Genomic DNA, 25,470 nt, shown 5'->3' with positions numbered 1-25,470 from the left:
TCGCATAAGTCGTTCGTACTGCCGACGATCTCCATCAGGCGATACTCGGCCTGATGGAAGACTTCTCAAGTAGTAAAATACCTGCATGGTCAGACATTTCACATTCGCCTATTGTATGATGAAATATTAAATGAAATAATCGTGAGCTCTGTGGTTTTGCCGTTGGTCATCGCATTTAGTGAAATAAGTTTCTGAAATATACGATTTGATCGAAACATTAAAGTGCATTTCTATTGATTTTTTGACAGGCTAAAATATTTATGCTTACTTAATTAATTCGAATCTACGTTTACAAATCAATGATAAATATTCTTCACAATACAAATGTGGTGCTATGAATAAATTTATTTAATTCAAAGAATAATTCTCGTATCAGGGAAATGTGAAATATATGCATTTTTCAATTGGGATAATCGTTACAATATTTGTGTCGACTTTCATAGTGATGGATAGCTAAACTTTTAAGGGTATGAGTCACAAACAGACTTCAACATTTTCAGCAGCAATTTCATTGCGATACAGCACATATCAATAGCTCGTCGAGTTTTTTTATATACATTTATTTCATATTCTCGTACCTATACGGTTATTTAATCCGTTCAAACATCCGGTCGTGTTGTTTTTTTTATCTTCCCGATATTGATTTTCCCCTCTCGAATTTTTCAATTTACGCTAAAGCTTGACGGAAATGAATGTATTCTGTAAACAAACGTAATATTTTGTAGTTGTTTCAATCCGAAAGCTAATTTTATTTGTTCTTCATCAGTGAGACTACTCTCTTCATAGCGACGTCATTATAAATCGTTAGCTTGCAATAGGGTAAAATTACGTTATTAAGGGTGGAGTAACGTCTGTTCGGTGGAAAAAAGGTCCAATTTTAAGAATTTTTTTAGATGCTACCGGTAACAGCAAATCAATTTTATTGATTGCGACATCATATTACAGTATATGAACAATGCTTCCGGAATTTTTAAAACCCAAACATCAATAATAATTAATTAACCCGATGGTAGCAAATCTTCAGAGGCACTTCGGAAAAAGTTGTTCATCGGTGAACAGTGTAAATGGAAATCGACCTGGTCAATTGTGTAAGGAAGTGCCATGTTAAATTTCAAAAGGATCGGTCGAGTAGATTTCAATTTACACTGTTCACCGATGGACAGCTTTTTTCCGAAGTGCTGCTATCGAGTTAATTATTGATATCCCGGTTTTAAAAATTCAGGAAACCTTGTTCGTATGTTGAATTATGATGTCGCAATCGATAAAATCGACAGGTATTATCTGTAGCGTCTAAAAAAATTCTTAAACTTTTTTTTCATCGAATTGCGTTAGCCTGCCCTTAAAAGCTGTTGATGCAAGTGTTAGAATAGGTTTGACAATAACTGCATACAGTTATTTCATTGAGATTGGTGTTAAATTTTGGTTTTTTTATGTTGTTTCAGATCGCCGAGGAGTTAATGATCACTGGGGCAAACGTGTGATAAGGCATAGAAATAACAAAGCTGGGACACGACGATGTGCATACTTCAAGGATGCCAGTTTACAGTAGTGCGATACATATTTTTTGGTGCAAGACGGGCTCAAGAAGAGAATTTGCTGAAAAACAATACCAATGCAACGGTCAAATGATTCTTCTGCTCAAGAATCGGAAGAAACAACTCGAAACGATAAATTAGATAAAAGTGCAATTATCTTTTTGAAAAATGTCTCAAGCGCGTTTTGCGAAACATTAGTTTTTTTTTACACTGCACAAAAATGACCTGCAGGAATTGAATGATCTCTGTTTCGACTCTACAGGAACAATTATTTTGGCTTTCTTATTTCCTCCAGCTATTTTCTTCGACTTTTTATCTGGACAACAAATGATATATTCAAACGTATATAGTAAAAAAAAAAAAGAAAGAAAATTAAAAACTAAAAAAGAAACGTCAGTCAATATTGAACGGCCGTGATGATAGGGAAATGCTACAATTTCAAGTATATCATATAGTTCAAAGAAACGCAACACCGAATAATCAAAACCAAGATATAGTTGTTTTGCATAGAACGTAATAAATATAAGCATCTAACGGCGGTGGGAGACAATAGTTTTTTTCAGCGTTTTTGTTTTTTTTTCTCTTCTGTTTCTCATTGATACAGCGAACGTACGGGTACGATTCAAGTCAATTTTTATAAAGTAAGAGCGGATCTAAGAAAGAAATAATAAAAAGAAAAAAAAACGAAAAAAAAAACAAAACAATGAAACCAATGTTAAAAGAAATGTCCAATAATTATGATAGTTGATGTTGCGGTAATGTGTGAAGTCGATATTACGCTCTTCGTTAAGAATGCAACCAACTTTGGGTGTGGTTATGAAACAAGCACATACAAATATGTACATATTGCATCAGTTAAATGCGGAATTAAGTGTCGTAGAAAAAGAGACAGACAGAAACAAATAAACAAAAAGAAAAGAAGAATCATGCATGCAAACTTACAATGCTCAAAATGGTAGAATTAAGGACTCAGTTTAATTTAAAAAATGTGAAAAAGAGTGAGAACGTGAGGGAAGACACGAGAAGTGAAAAGTGTGAGAATCAATCTCGACGATCTCTCCAGTCCTGTGAGTATAACAAACACCGCTCACCGTTCTTCGAAACTGAACTTATTACGGTGCGAAAAAGATGGGAATTACTGGCTGCTAACTTTCATTAACGAAACTCGACACATACGACGTATGGGACATTTCATATGAGGTTGGACAGCTCTCGAAGATAACAATTGTTTGAAATATTTGTTTTCATTGACACGAGTTAAAACAAAAATATAGTAACAATATTAAATTGGATATGATGGCCTTCCGTACCTCAAATACATGATAACGTTTTCTCAAATTTTTTCTTTCGACTGTTCATACGAATAGTAATTTACAAGCTTCCAACCTGATGTGAAATGCTTTTTCAATATTCGCGAAGCTATTCGATATTGACCCATATTTGATTCTCAATCTCTCTGAAATTTGAAGAACGGTTTTTTTTTTATTATTATCATCGAAGAAATTGCGTGTACAGTTTCGACGCAAACATACGGATTTATAGACGAGTTGGCGGATCTACAGTACCGCACAGAAATTATTCCGAAAATTCACAATATTTCTTTGACATTTATATTTTTAAAATCTCTCGAATCGATTATAATCGATAAATAATTTTGTTTGATTCAAAAGTGATTCGAAGCCCATGAAAGTTCAACTGTATCCTATTTCTCAAATTCTATCTTAAAACAAATTTGTTTAAATTAGAGTTTTATATTCTTCCAAAATAAAAATGTCTGACAACACAGGTTGGTTTAATGAAACCAAATGAATTACGTTTCAAACTGTAATGAGTCAATTAGAGCACAATAATCGTCTGAAAATCAGAGTGTTATTCGGGAAATCAAGACGTCGTAACTAGTTCACAACCCAAATATCAGGGGAATTTTCTTATACGTACGTAGGATTGAAGAAAAGTTCTTAATTCGTCTGTATACACTAAAGTTTAGAGGAGTAAAAAAGATATGTGTTCGATATTGATGGAGGATTAACTAATACGAAGAATATTGAAAAAAAGTAAGCCTAAAATACATAGCGATTCATACCCACGCACACACACACTTACAATCTACACGCGAACCTACCTAAAAAAAATAATATAAATGCTATATCCGTGGATATATAATGTTATATAAGTGGCGACATTTACACATGCACACACATAAACTCAAACATATATATATATATATATATATATATATAAATAAATATTGTAGATGATAAAAGATACTATATTGAAACATAGTTAATATTTACCATATTATATTATTATATACGTAACGGTACTGTAAAGGAATTTAGGAGATGATATACTACGCATATGCATATGTAAATGCATATGAATATAAAATATTTAGGTAAAATGTTCTGTAGGTATGCTCTTGCCGCAGTTCACTATAAGTATAGCCTAATAATTGTGACGTGACAAACGGAGGAAAGAAACGAAAAGTACTGATGACGCGACGTGAGAAAGACCCGATGTGTAAAGAGTAACGACGGCTCGAAGTTTTTCATTCTCACGTCGTCCAAATCGATATTTATAGCATCGGACCACACTAATAGGCGGGAAATAGAAAGCTGTCGATCTCATGATGAGAAATAAAATAATTAGAGCCGAGCGATTTTTTGTATTTAACCGTCGATGGTGCTCTAGAAAAATTCGCTTTGCCTTCGTTAATGTTTTGCTCTCTTTCTCGCTCTTTCTTCACGGTTTTCAATCTGTTGTCGATGCTTCAAAAGTGTCTCGGCATTCCACGATCGGTACATGAGAAGTGATTTTCAACTTCACGTCGTATATAATTCTTAATACGAAAAAATATGTTTTCTTTTTATTGAAGTGGTACGACGCTTTGATATGCCAAAAATAGGTGAACTCTTCCTCATTCTTTTTTGGTCAACTACTGGAAATTTTTGTTTTTGTTTTGATACTATTCTTTTATGCAATACATGCGTACACCGTTTTTTCTCGTAAAATTTTGGGTCAATGTGAAAATCAAAAAATAGTGTAATGACTCCCTTAAAAAAAGAACTCGAAGGATCCAAATGGGAACTCAGTTAGAAACCGTACATTTGATAATTCCCGTTGGATTTTTTTTTTCAAATGACACATTTTCCGTTTCTCAAATCGTGCACAAGATTTTTCTTAATTTTTCAAATATTTATTTCAAGTTTGATAAACATTCAAAGTTTTTTCCTCACTGTCGAAATTCCTTTGCTGCCATGTTTTTGTCGTCTCCTCAATCGTGCATCGAATGAAATCCATAATTTCAGGATTTTGAGCTGACAACGAACATCGTCTTTTACGTCGTAATTAAGTTTCTGCAAAAAAAATAATTTTTCACGCCACACTTACAAACTCAACACGATGAAATTTCCCTTCCTTTCCGTACTTTTTACACGAGAACCGAATAAACAATTGCTGTATGGCATAACATAGAATAATTTATCGTAATTTGTAACGACGAGAATCAAGGTACATAATCATCTTTTATTTTTAGCTGTATAGTGTATATTATTTTTTTTTTTTCGTTTCTTAACCAATGAGAATTGATGTAAGCATACAATGCGCAGCCTGCCGGTCAAATCATGTATGCATAACCCAGGAATGTCTACCGAAATACAAATTGACACACAGGCATTTCTATAAATATTATACAAAAACGTAAATGAATAAACGCACAGGCGAAAGTGGATGTACGTGTATAAGAATATAAACGTTTGAAACAAATGGACATGAAGTAGCCAGCTACTGTCTTTCAAACTTGAGTTATGTATTCATCATGGATATTATTTAATATATGATTCAAGCTTATAATAAACGGGTTGTATAGAAAAGAATATATTGTTGTTACTAAATATTTATTTATTGTGCCCACCTTGAATTATACTATTTTATAGATATGCAGCGGAAAATATTAAATTCACAAAAAAAGTCGGTAGCTCGAAAACTCAAATTATGTTGAAACTATTAGAAATTGGTATCGATAATATTCCTATATGGGAAACAGCATTTCTGACCGTTCATCTTTTCGCTCGTATGATAATTTTTTTAAAGACTTTAGTCGATTGTTCTGACTTTTCTAATATCTGGGAATCGACAGATTTCGAAACCATGTCGCGAGTTTCAGCAATAAAGCCGTAACAGTAGGAAGTACGAAGTATGATATCCTATTAAAATCGAATTTTGAAAAAAAAAATCCTAATCTTAACCTCGTAAGTGAATCTCGTAAAGTGAAACGGAAAAGTTTTTCGATAGATTCTTCAACACTTGTAAAATTGAGTCAAATAAAGAAAAAAGGATATTTGTGATATTTCATCACAAAAAAATAGTTCTGAATCGTTCATTTCTCGTATAATGCGCCATGCACGTAAAGCTGCGGACGATAAAAATGTGATGAGTTCTTGGTGTACTGTACGTCATTAATCAACGTCCGAGAGAAGAATGAAGCATTGTCCGGAGGGAATCCGCGAAAAACGGGAAGACGAGCCACACGCGAACGTTCAAGGTTCATTCTTGCGAGGGTTGATGCACGTATCATAGAAAAGGGGACGGAGAAATCGTTGAAACAGGGACTGTCTAAGTGCAGAGCATTATGCCTTTTTTATCTTCGTCGTTGTCGTTGACCGAAAAATCCTGGTCGTCTCTTCACCAGATGAATTCACCCATCCCTTCAACATATAATATTCGAGACTAATTTTTTTGCGACAATATACTTACTCCAATGGATCACATGACAATGCACCGTGAAAAGAATATCGGTGGGGAAGTGATCTGGGCTCAAAATATTTTCTGAACAGTATATATCCGATTAGTATTCGCAAAACGAAATTAATTAAATCAATGATTCCAACTTGGATTCTAGTATCAGAGCTCATAGCTGTGTTGATACAACCCATAACACTTGCGAATCGTCGATAATATGCTGAAGCAGGACAGTGAAAAAGTCCTGCTCCAGTGTCCACTCACTAACTTTACATTTGCAAGAACCTGTAACTAACCGCCGCTTCACAAACTTTCAACGGATTTGTCACTCGAATAACTAAGGAAATATCACTCAAAATTGGAAAGTCTGTTGAATTAACAAGGATATTTCAATTGGAGATACTCTAGCAAGAGCACTTAAACTCTAAATGTTTCAAATAGAAAATATCTAGCCTTAGTATATATTTTAGTCTGGAATGTTATGCCCCGATAAATGATAAGTAAGCTGATTGATTAGACGAAATAAAAAGCTCAATATAAAAACCGGAAAGTCAAGTCAATTCCTTTACGAAAACTCCATATTTTAGGCATCAGCACGGGAAATTATGAAAGTCCCTTTTGATTTTTATTTTGTTATTGATCGCAAGAATGAATAGTTCCAATTTAGTCATTGTTTTTGAATATTTCATGAGCTTGATCGCGTAATGGATTTTTATCATCTCGGGGTATTTTAGCGGAGTATCCAATATATCCTCCACCCAATTTATTGATTCGGATCTCTTTTTTCAAGGAAAAATGGAACACGAAAGATCGTGAAATCCGCAGCCGACGAGTGACGGAGAGTTCAATCATTTCGGCCGTGAGAAATGAGGAAAGACGAAAAGTCACCGGAAAGATTTCTTTGAATTTGATTGGAGGGCTTGCTGTATCAAACTTTGAGAGTTTTGTTCTCACTTTGGCTGAAATACATGCGTGTGATATATTCATAGTGTGCACATTGGACTCCGGCAGTGTGACGGGTTTGTGCCACTACGGCATGACGTTCTCCGACCACGTTGTTCGTAGAAAATTCTTAATTAAATTCTCTCTCCTCGCCTCGCGTCGTCAACTTTTTTTCGCCACAGCGAAGGAGCCTTGGAATGGAGTTCACTCTTGTCTAACCCGTCGCTCTATTAGTTGCCTTCCGCCCAGAAAGCCCGCAAGAGTTGCTTGCGAAAAACGGTAACTCCTTTCGAGTTTTTTCATTCGCGTCCACGCCACAAGATTTCCCCAGTTCCATTCTTTATAATATGAGAGCACAGACGAGAACGAGACTGCCCCACTGCGCCTTGAAACATCTTTCAATCTGCACCCCCGACTAGCAACTTTTCGAATTGTCTCATACCGGAACTTTCCTCAGCTTCTTTTTATTTTTGAGCACTGAATTTCAACCCCTCTTAATTCTTTTACAAGTTCCACAGAGAGCTCAATTTCCGTGGGAAATTCAGACCAATGGAAACATTAGATGATTTATATTTTCGAAACTACTAATCCATATGATTTCTGGCACTTTTCAAAATTTTAATCAAACAGTCCTCCGGTTCCATGAGCTTCTTAGATAGATATATTTTAGAGAATACTTCTCAGATTATTAACATCTATATGATAAGGACAAAGTTTTTTGTGCCAGTTATTTTACTGAATATAGAAGTATTACAGTAAATTTATCCAATAAAAGGTTGTCTAATTACAGAGAAATGGTTCATGAAATTTTAGTCTCGCCGGATAAGTTAGGCGTCGGAATATTTTGATCATTGCGAATTTTTCTATATTTACTATATCTGAACTATATTTGTGTATGCAAGTATGTATAACGTTTGGTAAATGATCATCTTTCGATTTATTTTCTTTCACGACTTCGTAGAATTGTTATGTTAATATATATATGTAGATATTAAACTATGGTAAGTTTTCATTGTGCACGCGTAAGTCAGGCTTATTCAGCGGATAAATATCACCTTGTAACGCTCTAGCGATCGTGTTTATTTCGATAAAACATTTTTACTATATGTTAAATTATAAGGAATCCGTGTTACCGTCGCTGGGTCATTCGGGTCGTTCTGTGAAAGAGGTTTTACGAGATATCGCGATGGAATGAAGCTAACAAATGGGCGCGTTTACATCTTTACTGGAAAAATTTCTACCAAAATTCATTTAAATAACCCAAAAAAACGTCCCGTTATATTTCTACCATGATCAAATACTACCCTGTAACAGTTCCACCAAATGTAAAAACTCGTTTTGAAATATAAAGTTTGATAGCACAACTACCACATAACAAGTTTACTTGGAGCATGCACTAGATCATTTCTAACTGTACCATGAAAATAGGGTCCCACGTAACATATCTTCGAGAAAAAATTATTTCTACCATATAAAATTTCATATTACCTCACCATCTCACTTTTGTTGGTAAGATAGGTTTTACCAGTCACCAGCTTTTATCAAAAAAATTTAAAAAATACACAGTCGCACAAAAAAAAAGTAGACTTATACACAATATATTACAAAATTTCCAAAAAGTTGAAGCGGTTAGACGATTTTTTGAAAAACTCATATTTTCGTAAAATTAAAAAAATCGTCAAATTTAAACCGCTCAACCGAGATTCCCCAAATTCAATACCAACCTTCCTATTATGATAGTCTATTAATAAAATAAAAAAATTATTAATAAATCTTTAAATTTTCGAAAGTTAGAGCGTCCTTCTTATGAAAATTTCAAAACGGCGTAGGATTCGTAATTTTTTACAAATTCTAACAAAATTATCAGAGAATGAAGAGCTTGTATGGATTAACATCTGTGCAGAACGGTAGCCCCGTATCTCAAACCGTTTCCGAGTTATAAGCGTTTTAATTTTGCAGTGCCATAACACACACACACACACATCCGGAAATTTTTTCTAGATATGATTTTTCGATGTTTTGGGACATTTTGAGCACATTGACATGGAAAACTGGAAAAAAAAATTTTCTTCATCACATAGCTTCCTTTATGAGGAAGCAAAATACATTTGACTAGGCCCATGCAAATTCATAATTCATTTTTTAACATCGGAAGCGCATTAATCACATCCTCTTATGGGACTTTCATTTTTTCATCCGACCAATTCTCTACAAATGGCGATCACTTCAGCTTCACAAATAAAGCGAAGCTGAAGTCGGCCTGGGGTCCAGTGGACCCCGGGTGACCGTTATGGGTTAACAGGACAGAAAAAAAACAAATAAAATTTTCGATTGGTCAATACAACACAACATTACTTTCAACAGTTTTATTCACATACTAAAAATCTGAAATCATTGTAATAGTTAATCAGCAACCTGGTGAACACGATCAGGAGCTATGGAATTGGTTTTTGTGCAAGGTTTCACAAAACTTTCTTCCCTATAGTGTTCCGTCCCTTTAATCTTTTACGACTCCCATCCGTCAGTTTTTTCGTACGCTGAAATTTATTTCAAAAATTTATCTTTCCCTCTATTGAAATTAAAATTCATTCTTGCACTTCACGCCATTAGTTAATAAAAATTATGATTCGAGGAAAAGCTGAATATCATTCAATAATAATTCCAACAAAAAGTCTTTTACTGTAACTATTAACGTTCAAGTTTTTAAACATGTTTTCATTTTCATTAACAACATACCTTATCACTTAGCAGTTTTGCTTTTTTCGTTTTACCCTGGTTGCCGTTGTTCTCCTCTAAATTGGCCTCATTCTCTTCATTCTCTATAACGTCCATTTTGTCAAACATCTCATCATATTCCACATCACCGTTTCTTTCATCGTCAGTTATGCAGAGATCATCATCGTTTTCCATCTCGATTTGCGATCGTTTACTAGCTCGTTCTTTCGATTCGATTTTCCCTTCGTCCTCGTCGTCCATCGAAAAATTAGAACGCAAGACCATGGAGCTCAAACGAGACGTTAGATACATCTGAATAAAGACATTTGAATGGTCAATTCGTATTACAACGGTGGAGTTTAGAAAACATCTCAGTAGAATAAAAATTTAAATACCTTTTTTAAAAGCGCTTTGGTATCTAAATGGTGTATACGGAGATATCGATCAAGAGCGACGCTTACAATGTATGGTTTTGTTTTAGAGCAAGCTACTGACGTTATACTACCGACAAAATCTTTGTACGTATTCAAAATTTTTCCGGGTTTGCGTAAATCGACCAGCTTCATAATGCCTTTTCCAGATCCAACAACGATATGCCTGTGCAAGCATTTCGGTAATTAACGATAGTAAAATTGTCAAATTGTGTTCAAGTTAAATATACCTTGACAAAATGAAGAATCTTGTTTTTCTGTTTTTACGTAACGAATATTATCTTGAATTATTAGTGACTGATAATCATTTTGCTGATCAGTAACTCACTCATCTCTCGAAGCAATAGCGAGTGTCGTTAAGGCTTCATCTTTCAGTTCCAAATTTATCACGGGTCGTCTCTGAGCTATATGATCGTATAGACGAATCTAAAAAATTATGTAATCAGACACATTGTAAAAAAAATTAACGTTAGAAGCAAAATTGAATATCTATTCAATAATTATACATGCGATTGAATGGGATATTAGTGAAACAGATATTTCAAATGTATATATCGAATGACACGGTAGCGGCTTGACACAGAGTTAAACAAAAAAGACAATACGAGCAATATGACAGATTTATGATGTCATTGCGTCTTTAGGACGTCTAAGTTACAGCCTAATAGAAAAGAAAGCATAAAACATTTCAACAAAACTATGGTTCGATTTTTGGAATTAATACCAATACTGCAGCTGTATCTAATGGAATTCAATAATTTAAAAAATCAGTAGCATTGATGAGAATATCTTTTTTTTGCACAAAACGTATTCAACGATGACAAAAAACAATGGTTTCAGGAGATATTAATATTATTCAAGTTTGTATCACTGAATCGGAAAAATTCTTAATTCTAATTATAAAAGTTCAAACAGTTTTCTATACCTAGAAACTATAAGCAGAAGAAGTATGTTAATTGCAAATGTTTTAAAATTTTAATCCAGTGATTTTTTTTGGCCTGCAGAAAACACATAATTCAGTAGGTGGCAATGACATTGTCGCTTAAGGGGTTAATAATTATATACATACATGGCCATATCTGCTGCTCGTAACAATTCTTGATGTATGAGGAAAGAATCCAATGTCTGAAATCCACAGGGGTACTTTGAGTTCCAGCCAGTCATGCCGAACATTTTTTTCCTCAAAAACTCTTACTTGTTTTTCCAAATCAAACAATTGCAGCTTGTGTTCCTTGCCTCCTGTGGCAATGATATTTTTATTTACAGGAGATTGTCTCATTCTTTCTAAATTTTCACCTGTTTCCATTGAAGGTTCGTTTTCACCTTCGAATCTCCATAATTTTATGTGACCTGATTCCACAGCGGTTATGATAGCGCTGGAATTAGAAAAATTATGAGTTTGTAGTTTCTATAAATATTAACGGGCGAGTGCTATGAGTTACTTACTCATCATATCGTGCGAGTCCTTTGATATTTCCTTTACCAATGTCGCAAACGAAGGAGGTTGTAAAAGCACCATTTTCCGTATCGTAAATTTTAACACTAAAATGTTTAGGAAACGAATTATTGATATGCACTGTCACAATCACCAGAGGATTACTATTTTACTTTTATGGCGAATTACTTATTTGTATGACCTCCTATCTCCTGTAGATCCACAGGCGAGTAAAATTTCCTTTTCAGTCTCATCGGCCCATGTCATTGAGGTTACTTCATGTTCCGCTCGTATGGACATTAAACTTTGTATATTCTTTGTTATACATGCTTTTTTGTCGATTTTTATTCCTTTAAAAACCCCTGATTTTCCTCCCACGAACACATCGAAATCTTTCTTATAGGACATCTCAATTTAAAATTGTTCAACTCGACAAGCATACAACAATTTACACAACCAAGTCACCAAGTGCCATGGCCATGTGCGCTTATTGATGTACTAGACATCTAACCTCAAAACTCAAACTAGAGAATGAGAGCATGCGCTATATATATAAATAGTATTATTGTAATTCTATAATTCGAACGCAACAGCGCTCTGAGTAGAGAATCGATAAAAGCGATTTTATTTGCTCAGAAGAGAATTAGTTCTTTCGTTTTTGCGGAAAAATAGTGTCACTTCAGTACGTACCGAACTATTTAGAGTCGCGGCAGCGATTCTGAGACAAGTACATTTATTTATATATTATGACGAGCCAGAGTCTTTATACCGGAGGGACAGTTTTATTTAATTAACCGCGCGAAGAAAGCACCAATAATCGATTGATTGTTTCTATACACGAAAATTCCCCGTCTTAATTTTTTTATACTGCTTTTTTGAAAGATAATTCGAAAAAACCAATAAACATTCAAATGCGATATAAAATTCATTTTGATGTTTGGTAAATCTTGGTTTTTAAAAAAATCGAAAAATGTTATTAGCACAAATTCGTATATTATGCGGCAGATGGTAAAATCGGGATCGCGCGATGTTGAAATTTACAGGAAAACATCAATATATATTGTCGCGTAATAAGTGCGGTGTTCGATAAAAATCAGAACACCGCAATTTATTGCTTGTACGGTTAATGTAAAAACGGGACTCCGATAATGACTAATGTAATGAAATCATTTCGGGATAGTCTTTCAAATGCAAAAAACGTTCTTATTTTAACGGGAAGTGGAATATCGGCCGAATCGGGAATTCCAACATTCCGCGGTCCCGGAGGATTTTGGCGAACTTATCAAGCACAAAGTCTCGCTACACCACAAGCATTTCGAGCTAACCCTTCTTTAGTATGGGAATTTTATGAATACCGACGGCAATTAGCCAGCAAATGTATGCCTAACAAGGTATACTATAGTATAGATATAGATTAATATTATTATCAACATGTAATGTAGTTTCATGAATTGATCACAAACAAGTAGGACACAAAAGAAGAGCCATTATTTGAGAAAGTGGGGTTTTTTTTTACATTAATTGAAATTCAAAACAAAACACATGAAAAATGAATGATCCACTTTGAAGAAGTGGTTATATCACTAAGTATTTTGCTTCCCTTTCTTTTGCTTTCTAGAATAAATTCATCATTTGTTTCATATCATTTCTGACGACAAATATTGAATATATGTTTGACAGGCACACGAAGCAATTTCAAAGTTTCAAAGCAGACTTGTGAGAGAAAACAAAGTTGTTACTGTTGTCACACAGAACATTGATGGACTTCATCAAAGGTCTGGCACAGATAATGTTATTGAACTGCACGGATCTCTATATAAAACTCGTTGCACTAAATGCAAGCGCGTTGAATTCAACGAAACCATACCAATCTGTCCAGCCTTGGCAAACAAGTGGTAAATGCAATACTGAACTTACACACTGTTAAGTAAAGAATAAAGAAATTTGTTTTTTCTTAATGCTTGAATTCTGAGATCAAATTTTGAAAACTCAAATTCATGATCCAATAACATATGGCTTTCTAACTTTTTTAATCACATCACAAACTATTTCACCTATTTCTTTTTTACATGTTAAATCATCAGTTCTCCAGATCCGAAAGCTACATCTTCAGATATTCCTATAGAAAAATTACCAAAATGTGAAAATAATGGATGTTTCGGTCTACTAAGGCCACATATAGTATGGTTTGGTGAAAATCTTGAAGGCACAATCCTCGATAAAGCACGTAAGTGTAGAATTAATTCTCAAAAATAATTTTTTATTTATGTTTATATCAACTTTTCTTACAGTTTCATCAATTTTCTCTATTTCCTTTTGTATTTTTTTTTTTTTAATATCAATTTTAGTACTGTGATTTTACTGTAGACTGTTACTAAGGGCGGATTGCTTCAACTTCTAAGTAGCTTATCTGGCGGGTAAAAGCATTGACTCGTAGTCCTTTAACTGTCAGATAGGCTTAGAAGTTGGAACAACCCACCCTAAATGTTTTATCTATACCAAAACTTTTATATCTGGAAAAAAATATATTTTTGATAATTCATCAGAAGAAGCTGTCAAAAATTGTGATGCCTGCCTCATAATTGGTACGTCATCCGATGTTTATCCTGCTGCAATGTTTGCACCACAAGTTGCTGAGAGAGGTGTGCCTGTAGCTGAATTTAACCTCGAAGAAACTTCAGCAACGCGACATTTCCAGTAAGGAGTTTGACTATATAATCTGTGGAGGCATTTAACAAACATTCGATTATATAAAATCTTTCCAAAAGTTTTCCAAAATATTTGCACTAATAAACGTTTGTTTAGATACCATTTTCGCGGCCCTTGTACAACGACGGTAACTGATGCATTGGATCCTTGAAAAAATCTTTTCTGCCAAAACAGCAAGAACATTGCGATTTTTCAGATTTGCGTAAAAACAGGTTGAGGAATCAGTCATTAAATCTATACTTGAATGTTTAATTGAACTTCATCGATGGACCCCTGGAACATACTCGACGATCCTCTTTGAAAATTGATACTTTGATAATATAATTTTCATAAATATTTTATTTCTTCATGCGACTCATACAATTTCTGAGAAGTTTGATACATCTCCAAAATGGAAAGACTCTGATATGTACACATAAAATCATTGAAGTATTATAAAACTGTTTTTAAAAATCTGTTTATCAAATGATTAATTTTTTATCGCAATATAAGATAAAATTTTGTTTTTTCTAAATTATTTTTCAGTTCCTTAGAATTTTTATCAATTATTATCAATGTTCATAAAGTTTCACGAATAAATTTTTTTTAAATTTTATCTCAAAGTTATGATCTTATTAAAATTTGTGCATACAATGTTTTTATTGCTAATTCAATCTCATGTTGAAACAAAATACTGTAATATTTGAAAAAAAATAAATGTTAAAAATTGAAATGCCATTGGATTGAAAATGTAATTTAAAAAAATGGGCTTTTCCAAAGGTAAATGTTTTGAGTATCATAATTGAGCTATTAATGGCTGTCCTGCTATACTAAATTATAATAGCAAAATGAAAATAACTATAAAAAGAGTAATTATTAAGGAAATCTTGAAAGTCAATGATAGACCGGTAACACAGTTTTGTTGCATAGGAAACTTATTTATTTCTGGTTCCACGAAGTCATGAAACAGCAGAAAAATCCCCAAATTTTAATGGATGATTTCTCGCTCAAAATGCTCTTCACGGTTTCCAAATGATGGGGTGGGATGACAAAAATCATGTTGAAATTCACACTGGTCGAACGCATCGAAATTTTATTCATAAGAATGCCCGAAATGTTATTGTTTAAATTTGTGAATTCCAAACATTGAATCTGCGAATTCACCTTTCATTTTGTTTTTCAAATAAAAGCTCGTACAATAAATTGATAAAAAAGTATACATTAAATCCGTGCCAAAAAAGACGAGTCATGAGAAAAAAAAAACGAGATAAGATTATCACGGAGACATTTTTCGGTGCATTTCGAGTGTGCAAATATCAATATCATTCGTAAAATTGTAACAAATGTATATAAAAATACCATCAGTTTTATTATGCATATTTTAAGCGCATGATAATACTATGTGTTTTAAAATAATTCTTACAAGGATGATGTCAGTCTAAAAACCGTTTTGATCGTACACATACTGTCGATTTGTTCTAAAAAATAAACGATCTCATGTGCACACGCTCATCGTAGTTTCAGTTTCTTAACGAAAAGTTACATTTTTATACTGAAAATTTTCTAATAGTATCTGTAGTATATATTTACAATTATTAATCATAATAACAATATTTATTACAATTATAATAATACTAGTGAAGAATGTACAGTAACGATCTACTTTATTTAGAGCACACGTTACGAATTAATATCAGGCGTATCGAGTCAGTATTATAAACGAGAGTGTATAGTTCAACCGTACATCCAACTGATACTAATTCTGTTTCTTATCACCAGGATAAAAATGATCGTTTCTCCGATTGTGGAGCCAACCTTTGTTCACGAAGACACGAAAAAATCATCATTGAAAACAATTAACAAAATGAATCGGTTGAACGGTAGAACCGATTGAAATGAACAAAATTAATGGATTTTGTCCATACCGAAAAATAGAAAAATAGATGTTTTTATATCCTTGCGCATCGTGAAATTTTATAGGATTAAGCTCTTGGAATCTGAAACGATCTTTCAGAAACCGATGTGATATTCTGGTAAGTAAGACAGATTACCATGAACAAGAAAGGAAGAAGATTTTTCGTACAATGAAGAGTTCGCGGATTCAGCGAAAATCGCACTCCTGCGTTTAACAATGAAAATTTGCAAATCATTGCTGATATAACTTGACGAATTCGCTTGTTTTTACACAAGCAATTATTTTTCGAACATTTCGTAGTTCGTAGAGTTATGAACTTATTGATAAAATAATCGTTTTCCGGTCGTTCGATTATACTAGAGACCTGGAAGACACGTACGAGCTTCGATGCCTGACTTGAAAAAATCTATCGAAATTCTTAATCACATTTCGAATATAGAAAAATGGCGAATAAATTCGTTCACTGCGTTATCGTAGTAGCTTAAAATAATACCGTGAGCGTAGAAAATAGCCGTTGAAAAAGAAACGAAATTTTGCATAACTGAAAATAAAGATAAAATCACAAGCGGCGAGTCGCCAAGTAAAACTAGTGCTAAAAATATATGTTTACAATAAATTACGCCTACATATCGAGGAGTGGTCTTCCACCGAACCGCCAAAATCTCATTTTTCTTCGTTATTAATATCGATTTCATTATGCATCATCATTACATAGCTTCGCTTCAAAAGGAAAAAATGTATCTATGAATTCACAATTATCGGATATTGAGTCACGTATATTTCACGAAGATAACAACGTTTATCGCTTTCTCCTTCATTTCTTATATGGAAATGTCCGATGATTCATTATACGAAATATTTCAACATCCTTCGATCACGAATCTTCTATTTTTCCAACAAAGTTAAAAGTCATCGAGCGATGGTATACGCAGCGCCAAGTGTCTAAAAATCAAACCGTTTCTACAGGATTTCGTCGCGAATATAACGATTACGCGAATATAAAAAAATATCAAAAAATATGATTTTTATATAACGGAATCACGTTTTCCACGCTTTTTCAAGTGTGTCTGCGGAACCCACAGTAGACGTTTTTCGCAACTATCGAAGGAAGTAATGGTACGGGGTACGAGAAAAAGTACTGGTAAGGTACTTTGTGTACCTTAGACACGCTCAAAAAAGCTCGGAAATATGGTTGCGTTACATAAAGTACGGAGTGCACTCCGGAGTCCGGAGGCAAAAACTTCGTAACGTTACAAAATTCCATTTTAGGTCCTTGGTATAGAATAAACTTTAAATCGAATTCACACATCTCGCGCTGTTTTCTCCGAAATTTTATTATTTAGAGGGCTGTTGCTACTCGTTTGCCCATACCATAAAAAACTGACAGATGACTGTACAATATATGGATATATATATTACTATTATTAATCCAATATATAGATATATATTGTACATTCATAGAGTCAGAACGTGATCGGTCAGCTGGAGTGAGACGAGATCGATAAGCCAATCAGAATGCGTTGAGATACAACTATACTACCATTGCACGCGTATATGTATATGTCGAACTCGTGATGTGTTAGTAACTTTTGCATAATCTTGAGCCCGTGCAAAGTTTTTTCTCAGCAATTACGCCACTGATCATGCTGATTTTGGGCGCAATCGAAAGAGAAGTTATTAATTGGCTTAAATTTCAATTTTCAAGTTATTAAATGGCTCCTGAGCTTCGTAATTCAACAAAATTACATGCCAATTTTACCCCCACCACCGCGAATCGTTTTGTTCAGAGAAAGTATAAAAATAATAAAAAGATCTCGGCGAGAGCCTCGGGCCAGCGGACGACAAGGCTGTCAATGTACTTGTCCCGAGACTCTACCGAGTCTCTTGATACTATTAATTAGCCGATTCCGGCTGTAGTTCGTTTTCGGACAGCAGATTTTTCTCACCAACGCAATGAGTAAATAAAAATACGGAGCAATTTGCGTACACCATGACACCTTTTACCCCGGTTACAAAGATTATTTTATCACAAATTGCACACGCATTTGCCACAACCAAAGATATCAGAGCCGGATTCACACCTCTTCACTGCTCATTATGAAATTTATTTTTCTCGATTTCAATAAAAATTCATGGAGAAATTCGCTAGAATACACGCGGGGCGTCTGAAATGTGACAGCGACCATATTTACTATATATTGTACGAAAGGCGCCACCATCGATTTTGAGTTGTTCACGTGAGCTCGATGACTTAAAAATATTTTGAATTTGATTTATTTTGCAGCTCAAATAATAACCCTCACGCGAGGGCGGAAATATTTTTATCAAAATGGTATAAGACTATGAAAATTCGAGTTAGCACCGCTTGAAGGCAACGAATTTTTTCTTTACAGTATCACCAATCAACTTTCTCCATAGACTTAAGCTTTGGAATTGGTCAAATTTTTGGATAAGTCCGTTTTACAAATTGATAAATGAACTAGTTATGAAAGAAAATCGATGCTCCCTAACGTAGTTGAATCGACAGTACATTGTCTCGTTACATTTCAACTTTAATTTCAATTCCATCTATGCCAGTTTATGTCAAATCGTTTACACGTATTTATTTTCACAAAACGGACAAAAAACTGACAAAATTTTGGTAAGAATCGAGAGCATCAACGCTTGGCTTGAAATACAAAAAATCTTGTTAACAGAGTAGTCTAAATTTTCCTAATAATTGTCAAATTTATGTCGTTAAAATGGAAGAAAAAATGTATGTTTTTTCTGTCTCTTTTATTTTCATGTGGATGCGTCAATTTTTTTCAATTTCTACTTGTGTCATGAATCTGCAATCAAAAGGCGTAAAGCCATTGACAATTGTGAATAACACGAAAGTTCAAAAGTACAAAGTTCAACGTCGCATTCAAACGGTGAATTTTCATTATCGAATACTTTTTGTTTCAATACGACTCAGAAGAACCAAATGAGACTCTGCAGTGGTAGCCACGAATGATCACAGTTAAAAATCTAGAGAGCCCACTTTTTTTTAAACCCTCTTTCGTCCAGTCGATATTAGAAAAAATACATGAAATTACGAGTCGCTGGAAGACGATCGTTCCCAACAGCACAACCATCTTCGCCAAATCGACAGTGGTTTCCTACGTCGTGATAACAAACCGGCTCCACCTCTTCTCGTACTCAGGGCACTCACTATCGCCTGATCGAACGCCTCCTTTAAATCGTGTTGCGTCAACGCTGACGTCTCGACGTAGCTCACAGCTCCCAATCGCTGTGCCAATTGATGACCTTGGCTTGTCGTTATCGGCGCTTGCCCGTATCTTGCTAGTTGCAACATTAGACGAACGTCCGAACGTAAATCACTTTTTGTTCCCACCTGTCAACAATCGTTGCATTCTTCATTATTAACAACACTTATTCTCTTTCTTTTCATATCTTTCCAATGTTTCATGCATCAAATTGCTTCTCTTTCTATTTCTCTTACTCACTCGAAACGCCTTTTTCTTTTCATTTATTTTCGATGGTTTTTTTTCCTTTTTTTTCTTCATTTCGACATTAAATTGAACTCGATATATTGAAAAGGACCGTATTCGATAAATCTAAATGAATATTTGAAAAAACTTCAACTTTTTTTAACACACGTCCATCACACAACCGTCTCTTATCAACCTGAATAATCTCTTCTTAACGATCTATGATAAGACAAGTCTAATCTTCGATCAATTTTAACTAGTCGTTAAAATTTATTCTTCGAAGGCGGTTGACGAGAAACAATCTCACAATATAATATCGGAGTTTTTATTCTCTAGGTACCTATTTCCAAACACTTTAATGACCATCAGAATTTTCAAAAAGGTCTCCGTCGTTGTGGACCTTCCAACGGTTATCCCCGTGAAAAAAATTTATAAATATTTTCTTTTCATGCCCAAAAAACTTACCAAAATGATAGGAGCATTCGGACAATATTTTCGTACTTCGTCGATCCATCTTAAAGCGACGCTGTGATAAGACGAGGGACAAACGACACTGAAGCAAATTAGGAAGACATCTGTCTCTGGATAACACAACGATCGCAATGGATCAAAGTCATCCTGTCCGGCAGTGTCGCACAGTTGTACGTTCAATGGTAAACCGTCAACGTTAACAACGACTGTGAAAAAAAAAAAAAAAAAAAACATTGAAATTCGGTCCATCAGTCACCGGTTACTGTGCACAGTTATTTTTTACTGTACAAACGATAAAAGTGGAAAAAATTTGATACAGAGTTGTTGATTAACAAACCATTTGTATGCTTGAAAAATTAATTACGATCGAAATTCAAAGTAATATACAAAAAACGCACCAACATCACAGAAATCGGAAATCATTTCATCGAAAACGTAAAGAATCTCGAAGACATTTGTTCAATCACATTTCATTTAAAATAATAAAAAAATCATATTGATCTATGTAAATAAAAAAAAAAAGAATTTGGAAATTTAATTGAATTGAGAGACTCCAAAACTGAAGCAGGAAAAAAATGATTAAATATGGATAAGTGTAAAAACAAGAATGAAGAATTCAAATCGAAATGATTCCGGTCCAAAATAAAACTCATTTCGAAAATATAATGGAATTGTGGCGAGAGCTCCTTTATAAAGTTTCCAATCGTAGGGAATTCTCAACAACAATAATAAAATCTTTAGTACTTTGAGGTTATTGTTAGAAAATTGAGAAGGGATGTTCGCGTTGAAGCAAAAACGATGGTATTTCACGCTCTATATTCATCCTCCTTAAAACTACGAGATACTTGCACTTGGAGAGTAGCAAGAAATGCAAATATAGACCAGCTGAAAATTCTAACGAACAAAGCGTTGGCGGGCCTCTGGTGAAACGAGCCAGTTAGATGTCTCACGAAATTTCTGTATGACAATTATTTTCGTATACATTGAAGGAAAGAGAAAAAACAAACCGATCTCATGTTTACATACTTAGAACGCAGCCAAAATCATTTCAACCCATTTTTCAAATTCAAGACATTTCACATTAGTATTTCAAACTAAACACATTATTTCGTAATTATTCGCGACAAAAAATTTCACAATGAAACAAAACTGAAATCGGAGGCAGGATTCTTGAGGTAGAATAATTTTTAACTTTTTTCTTTTATTTTTCCTCTAAATCCTGTAATTTGGTTTATTGTTTTTTTTTTTTTCAACGTGCGTATACAAATTTTTGAAAACAGAAAAAAGTGCTTCACAGTTGTCTAAGATTAAGTTAAACTCGATACACGAAAAAAATTTGCAAATAGCGACAACAGTTATAGCACAACCAGAAACCAGAAATATCATTTCTTCCTCCTACGTGGTCTCAGCGAGGATGAGTAACAGTGAATTTGGCCCAATCATGGTACCATTTACTCGAAAATAATGTTTCGAAGATGTATGCAAATTTTCAAGTAAGCCGATTAACTGATTATCGAAATATAGCGGTAGCCAATTACAGGAGCACATTTTTACAAACATTCCAAAATTATGATGATCCAATTTTGTTTGTTTTTTTCCCAAATAATTACTAGATTTGAATGCCAGGAATTTAAAAAGAAATTTTGAACACATTTCTATTCGTCCTACCACAAAATGACGACGCTGAAGTTTCCAACGTTGGAGTCCAACGAAATGAATGAAAATAAAATGATTTATCCATCAGTTTTTTATTTCACGAATCATAATTGTGTAGATTGAAAAAATACAAAGTACAAATTCGACTGGAGATAAATTGGAGAATTACTGAAATTATTGGCAGTTTTTTAGATCATTTCGTTGGACTCCAACGTTGGAAACTTCAGCATCGTAAAATGCGTCCGAAAAACTTAATTCGAGCCAACGCTGTACGACCTTGAAAAAATTTCAAGACGGGGAGTGAACACACTTTTACTGCAAACAGACAATTTCCCAATAACTTTCCATTGAGCCATTTTTATTCTGATAGCTGCTTAATAATGAATTTATAATGGTTCGACACATACTTTGAAATCCGAAAAAAGATGCTGCAAAATATCCTTAGAGAAGAAACGTTAATGACATAATGAGTGGGAAAGAGTACAACGATTTGAATTCGACGAAAAATACTCGATAACTATGAAAATTGTAAAAATATCCGTATATCTAACTAATAATAGAATGAATTTATCAAGAGACTCGGTAGAGTCTCGGGACAAGTACATTGAACGACGCTGAAGTTTCCAACGTTGGAGTCCAACGAAATGAACGAAAAAAAACGTTTGTAATTCACCAATTTTTTATTTCACGGATCGTTGGTGCAGCTTGAAAAACTACGAATCGCAAATTTGGCAGGGAACAAAATAGGAGAATTACTGGAATTATTGGAGAGTTTTTTTCTATCATTTCGTTGGACTCCAATGTTGGAAACTTCAGCGTCATGTACATTGACAGCTCTGTCGTCTGCTGGTTTTATTTTATGAAATATAACTGCATCACGTATTTATATCGATATTTAAAGATTATTATTATACACCGACGTACAAAAAATGGAATGGATTTATGTTATCGGGCAACAACAAAGCTGGTCTCGGGTAAAACAAGTAGGTATACGGCTTAAGACCTTGCATTTCGATTATTGACAAATGAAAAAGTGTTTACATACAAAGGCTGTGACGAAAGAGTACGAGAAGGACACAGGGCCTTGAAGCCAATAAATCAATAAAATTAACAATACTCTAGAAAATGGGTCAGCCATCGAAGCTCATTGGAGAATCCAAAACGGTACGCAACGTCGTTCCTAACAACAAAAAAACAAATGTTGACGCCCGTAGATTACGCTGCTAAAAAATGGTGAGGATTTATTTAGAATTTTACGAATATTCTATCTATTTGTGACGTCCAGGAAAAATTTTCTGAGAATTAAGCTGCGAGGTATATAGGAAAATAAGACGATTGTGAAAAAATCCCCCGGGTCTTCGTTAAATTAGTCCGAGCATCGTTGATTCCGGGGACGTATTTTTTTCATATTTTTTTTCTTATATTTTCAGGAGAACGCGATGAGCAAAGAAACGCGCGCGCAGAGAGCGATGTTATTCGCTGCCTCTCACCTGTTGCCCCCTTGTTCGTCTCGTCTTCACACAGTCGCTTTCAAAAATTTTCTCCTTTCGCTCACGAATCCTGCAACGGACTATGAAACTTTTACGCACGAGTGTTGATGTGATTCACGCGAAAAAAAAAAAAAAATAAATAAATAAAGAAATGAGACATGTCCTCGCGACTCGTATATCGATGATTCACCCAGCAACGACCGTGTACCCCTCGTGTCTAATCTATAATTAACCTGCAAAACAAATCGTGCGCTCTAGTTTCGTAGCGAAATACATCGCGGACGCGAAAACTTAAGAAAATCCGATTTTCGCAGAGCGAGAAATATTGTCAAAATTGTTGATTGACAAAATATTTATTTTTAGGAATCCTGTTGCGCTTGTTCTTCTTTCAGAAATCGCCATTGAATCAAAAATGTTTTCCAATGGTTTCATTTTTCTGTGAATAGACGCCGTCCTCCAGGCAGCTTTTCTCACAGACTGTATTCAGCCATTCTGCGATTCCATCAACCGAGAATGCCCATATATACATGTATACCCTTCACCCGTACGCATCAAGCGCATACGGTTTTTTTCTCTCGAATCCCCCTAATATGTACTCGCGCAGCTAAACAAAAACTTTATCGAAGCGAGCCATTTTCAAATAGCCAAGCCGTATCCGCTTTTGGCGACTAATTTGCGACGATAGAAGCCACGATTTGAAGGAAAAAAGAAAAAAAATTCAAACAAACACCTGCTACGCGCGAATATCGATCCAAGAAAAACAGCAGTTTCTATTCGATTCTTGTTTTGACAGGCAATCTAATATTTCATCCGTATTAACTGTAAAATTTTATTGGCGTGTATACTTTTCGTTTCCCGAAAAAAACATTGTACATTTTTTCTACAATTTTTAAATTCCTTTTCATGGAGATTTACAAAAATGCTCTATTATTATTTAAATATTCGTATGCGTGACACGTGCATCTACAAATGTTCTATACTAACCATTGTAATTGTCAAAGGCCGTGGGTACGTATTCACCGGGAAAGCCATTGGTGGAGTACGAGACGACCAGACTTGTTTTTCCGACAGCTCCATCACCCACGAGAACGACCTTTATTCGACGATCGAGGGGGCTACCGTGCTCGCCGATTGTTGAATTTTGTAAATTTTGTCTATTTACACCGGTCGCCGCCCGTTTCACCTGCATTTGCATCATTTGACCGCTCTTTAAGAGGGGTTTCGTCCAATTTGCATGCGATGAGGGCGGCATCGTCTCGTTATTTGCCTTTACACGACCACGAGCTTTCATGAAGTTTTCGCACACTATTTCATCTCCCCTTCGCAGTCCTCTTATTTTATTCTGTATTCGTGCATATGTAATGACAATAATTATTATTATATAGCGTCGTTTTTTACGATTCCCCCTACTCTACTCTTTTTACTTTCCCCAACTGCATGGGTTCGACTCGGTACTCGCAATGCACAAATATCGAGTTTGTAACGATCATGGGATATGGGATGCTGCGTACCTGTATATAGATATGCGGACCCACAGGTGTTTGTATATATATATATATATCTCTAAAATTCTCCAAAGGTTAACAGTATTTCAATTTTTTAGTATTTTCTTTTTCAACCTTTTCGTATCAACCAAATTCACAAACACTTATATTTCGAAATATTGAACAGCTGTCCTAAATTCGCATGTTTTTGGTTTCGTTTTCGTAACGTTTTCTCTGTAGATATATTTCAGTCACTCTCACGGCACGTTTTTCCGATCGTAATATTCTAAAATACCACACAAGGAAATATAAAACATCGCGACCGAGCAAATTTTCGAGTTTTTAAAAATAAAACGCTGTTCGAAAAACGCGTGCACGAGGTCTGCTGCCTCCACGAAACGTCGGAAAACAATGGATCTCTTGCTACGCCGAGTCAAGTATATTATGGTTTAAGAGGTGGGGGGCGAGACCCGCGACCCGAGTCGGGAGGGAAGA

At 34.7% G+C, this 25,470-nt stretch overlaps 4 protein-coding genes across 6 annotated transcripts in view; 2 read left to right on the top strand and 2 right to left on the bottom strand.

Annotated features, from left to right (window-relative positions):
• Positions 1–5,410, top strand: part of LOC122406039 (forkhead box protein O-like) — a 126,216-nt gene extending 120,806 nt beyond the window's left edge. For both annotated transcript variants that reach the window (XM_043411199.1, XM_043411194.1), the window contains one exon: positions 1,443–5,410. The gene's annotated coding sequence lies outside the window, so the exon portion shown is untranslated. The remainder of the gene's footprint in view (positions 1–1,442) is intronic.
• Positions 5,411–9,568: 4,158 nt separating this feature from the next.
• On the bottom strand, positions 9,569–12,560 carry LOC122410430 (WD repeat-containing protein 74-like). 2 transcript variants are annotated; one of them, XM_043418555.1, is made up of 7 exons: positions 12,001–12,560; positions 11,810–11,905; positions 11,433–11,739; positions 10,692–10,789; positions 10,328–10,529; positions 9,954–10,244; positions 9,569–9,754 (listed from the first exon to the last, which is right to left on the bottom strand). In XM_043418555.1, exons 1-7 carry the CDS (start codon positions 12,204–12,206, stop codon positions 9,680–9,682), a joined length of 1,275 nt encoding a protein of 424 aa, XP_043274490.1. In that variant the 5' UTR covers positions 12,207–12,560; the 3' UTR covers positions 9,569–9,679. The 2 variants fall into 2 exon arrangements, with proteins under 2 accessions (XP_043274490.1, XP_043274498.1); XM_043418563.1 differs by having other exon boundaries at positions 11,988–12,203.
• A 295-nt stretch (positions 12,561–12,855) lies between these two features.
• On the top strand, positions 12,856–15,996 carry LOC122410443 (NAD-dependent protein deacylase-like). Its single transcript, XM_043418578.1, has 5 exons — positions 12,856–13,189; positions 13,479–13,693; positions 13,883–14,025; positions 14,345–14,495; positions 14,604–15,996. Exons 1-5 carry the CDS (start codon positions 12,947–12,949, stop codon positions 14,656–14,658), a joined length of 807 nt encoding a protein of 268 aa, XP_043274513.1. The 5' UTR covers positions 12,856–12,946; the 3' UTR covers positions 14,659–15,996.
• Positions 15,997–18,167: 2,171 nt separating this feature from the next.
• Positions 18,168–25,423, bottom strand: LOC122413423 (ras-related C3 botulinum toxin substrate 1-like). The gene is made up of 4 exons (XM_043423754.1): positions 25,003–25,423; positions 24,476–24,833; positions 20,340–20,551; positions 18,168–19,777 (listed from the first exon to the last, which is right to left on the bottom strand). The coding sequence occupies exons 2-4, from the start codon at positions 24,780–24,782 to the stop codon at positions 19,475–19,477; spliced, it is 822 nt and encodes a 273-aa protein (XP_043279689.1). The 5' UTR covers positions 24,783–24,833; positions 25,003–25,423; the 3' UTR covers positions 18,168–19,474.
• Positions 25,424–25,470: the final 47 nt, after the last annotated feature.

This window comes from Venturia canescens, chromosome 1 (assembly GCF_019457755.1).
Source record: "Venturia canescens isolate UGA chromosome 1, ASM1945775v1, whole genome shotgun sequence".
Taxonomy (NCBI): domain Eukaryota; kingdom Metazoa; phylum Arthropoda; class Insecta; order Hymenoptera; family Ichneumonidae; genus Venturia; species Venturia canescens.
This window is presented reverse-complemented; position numbering and strand designations above follow the sequence as displayed.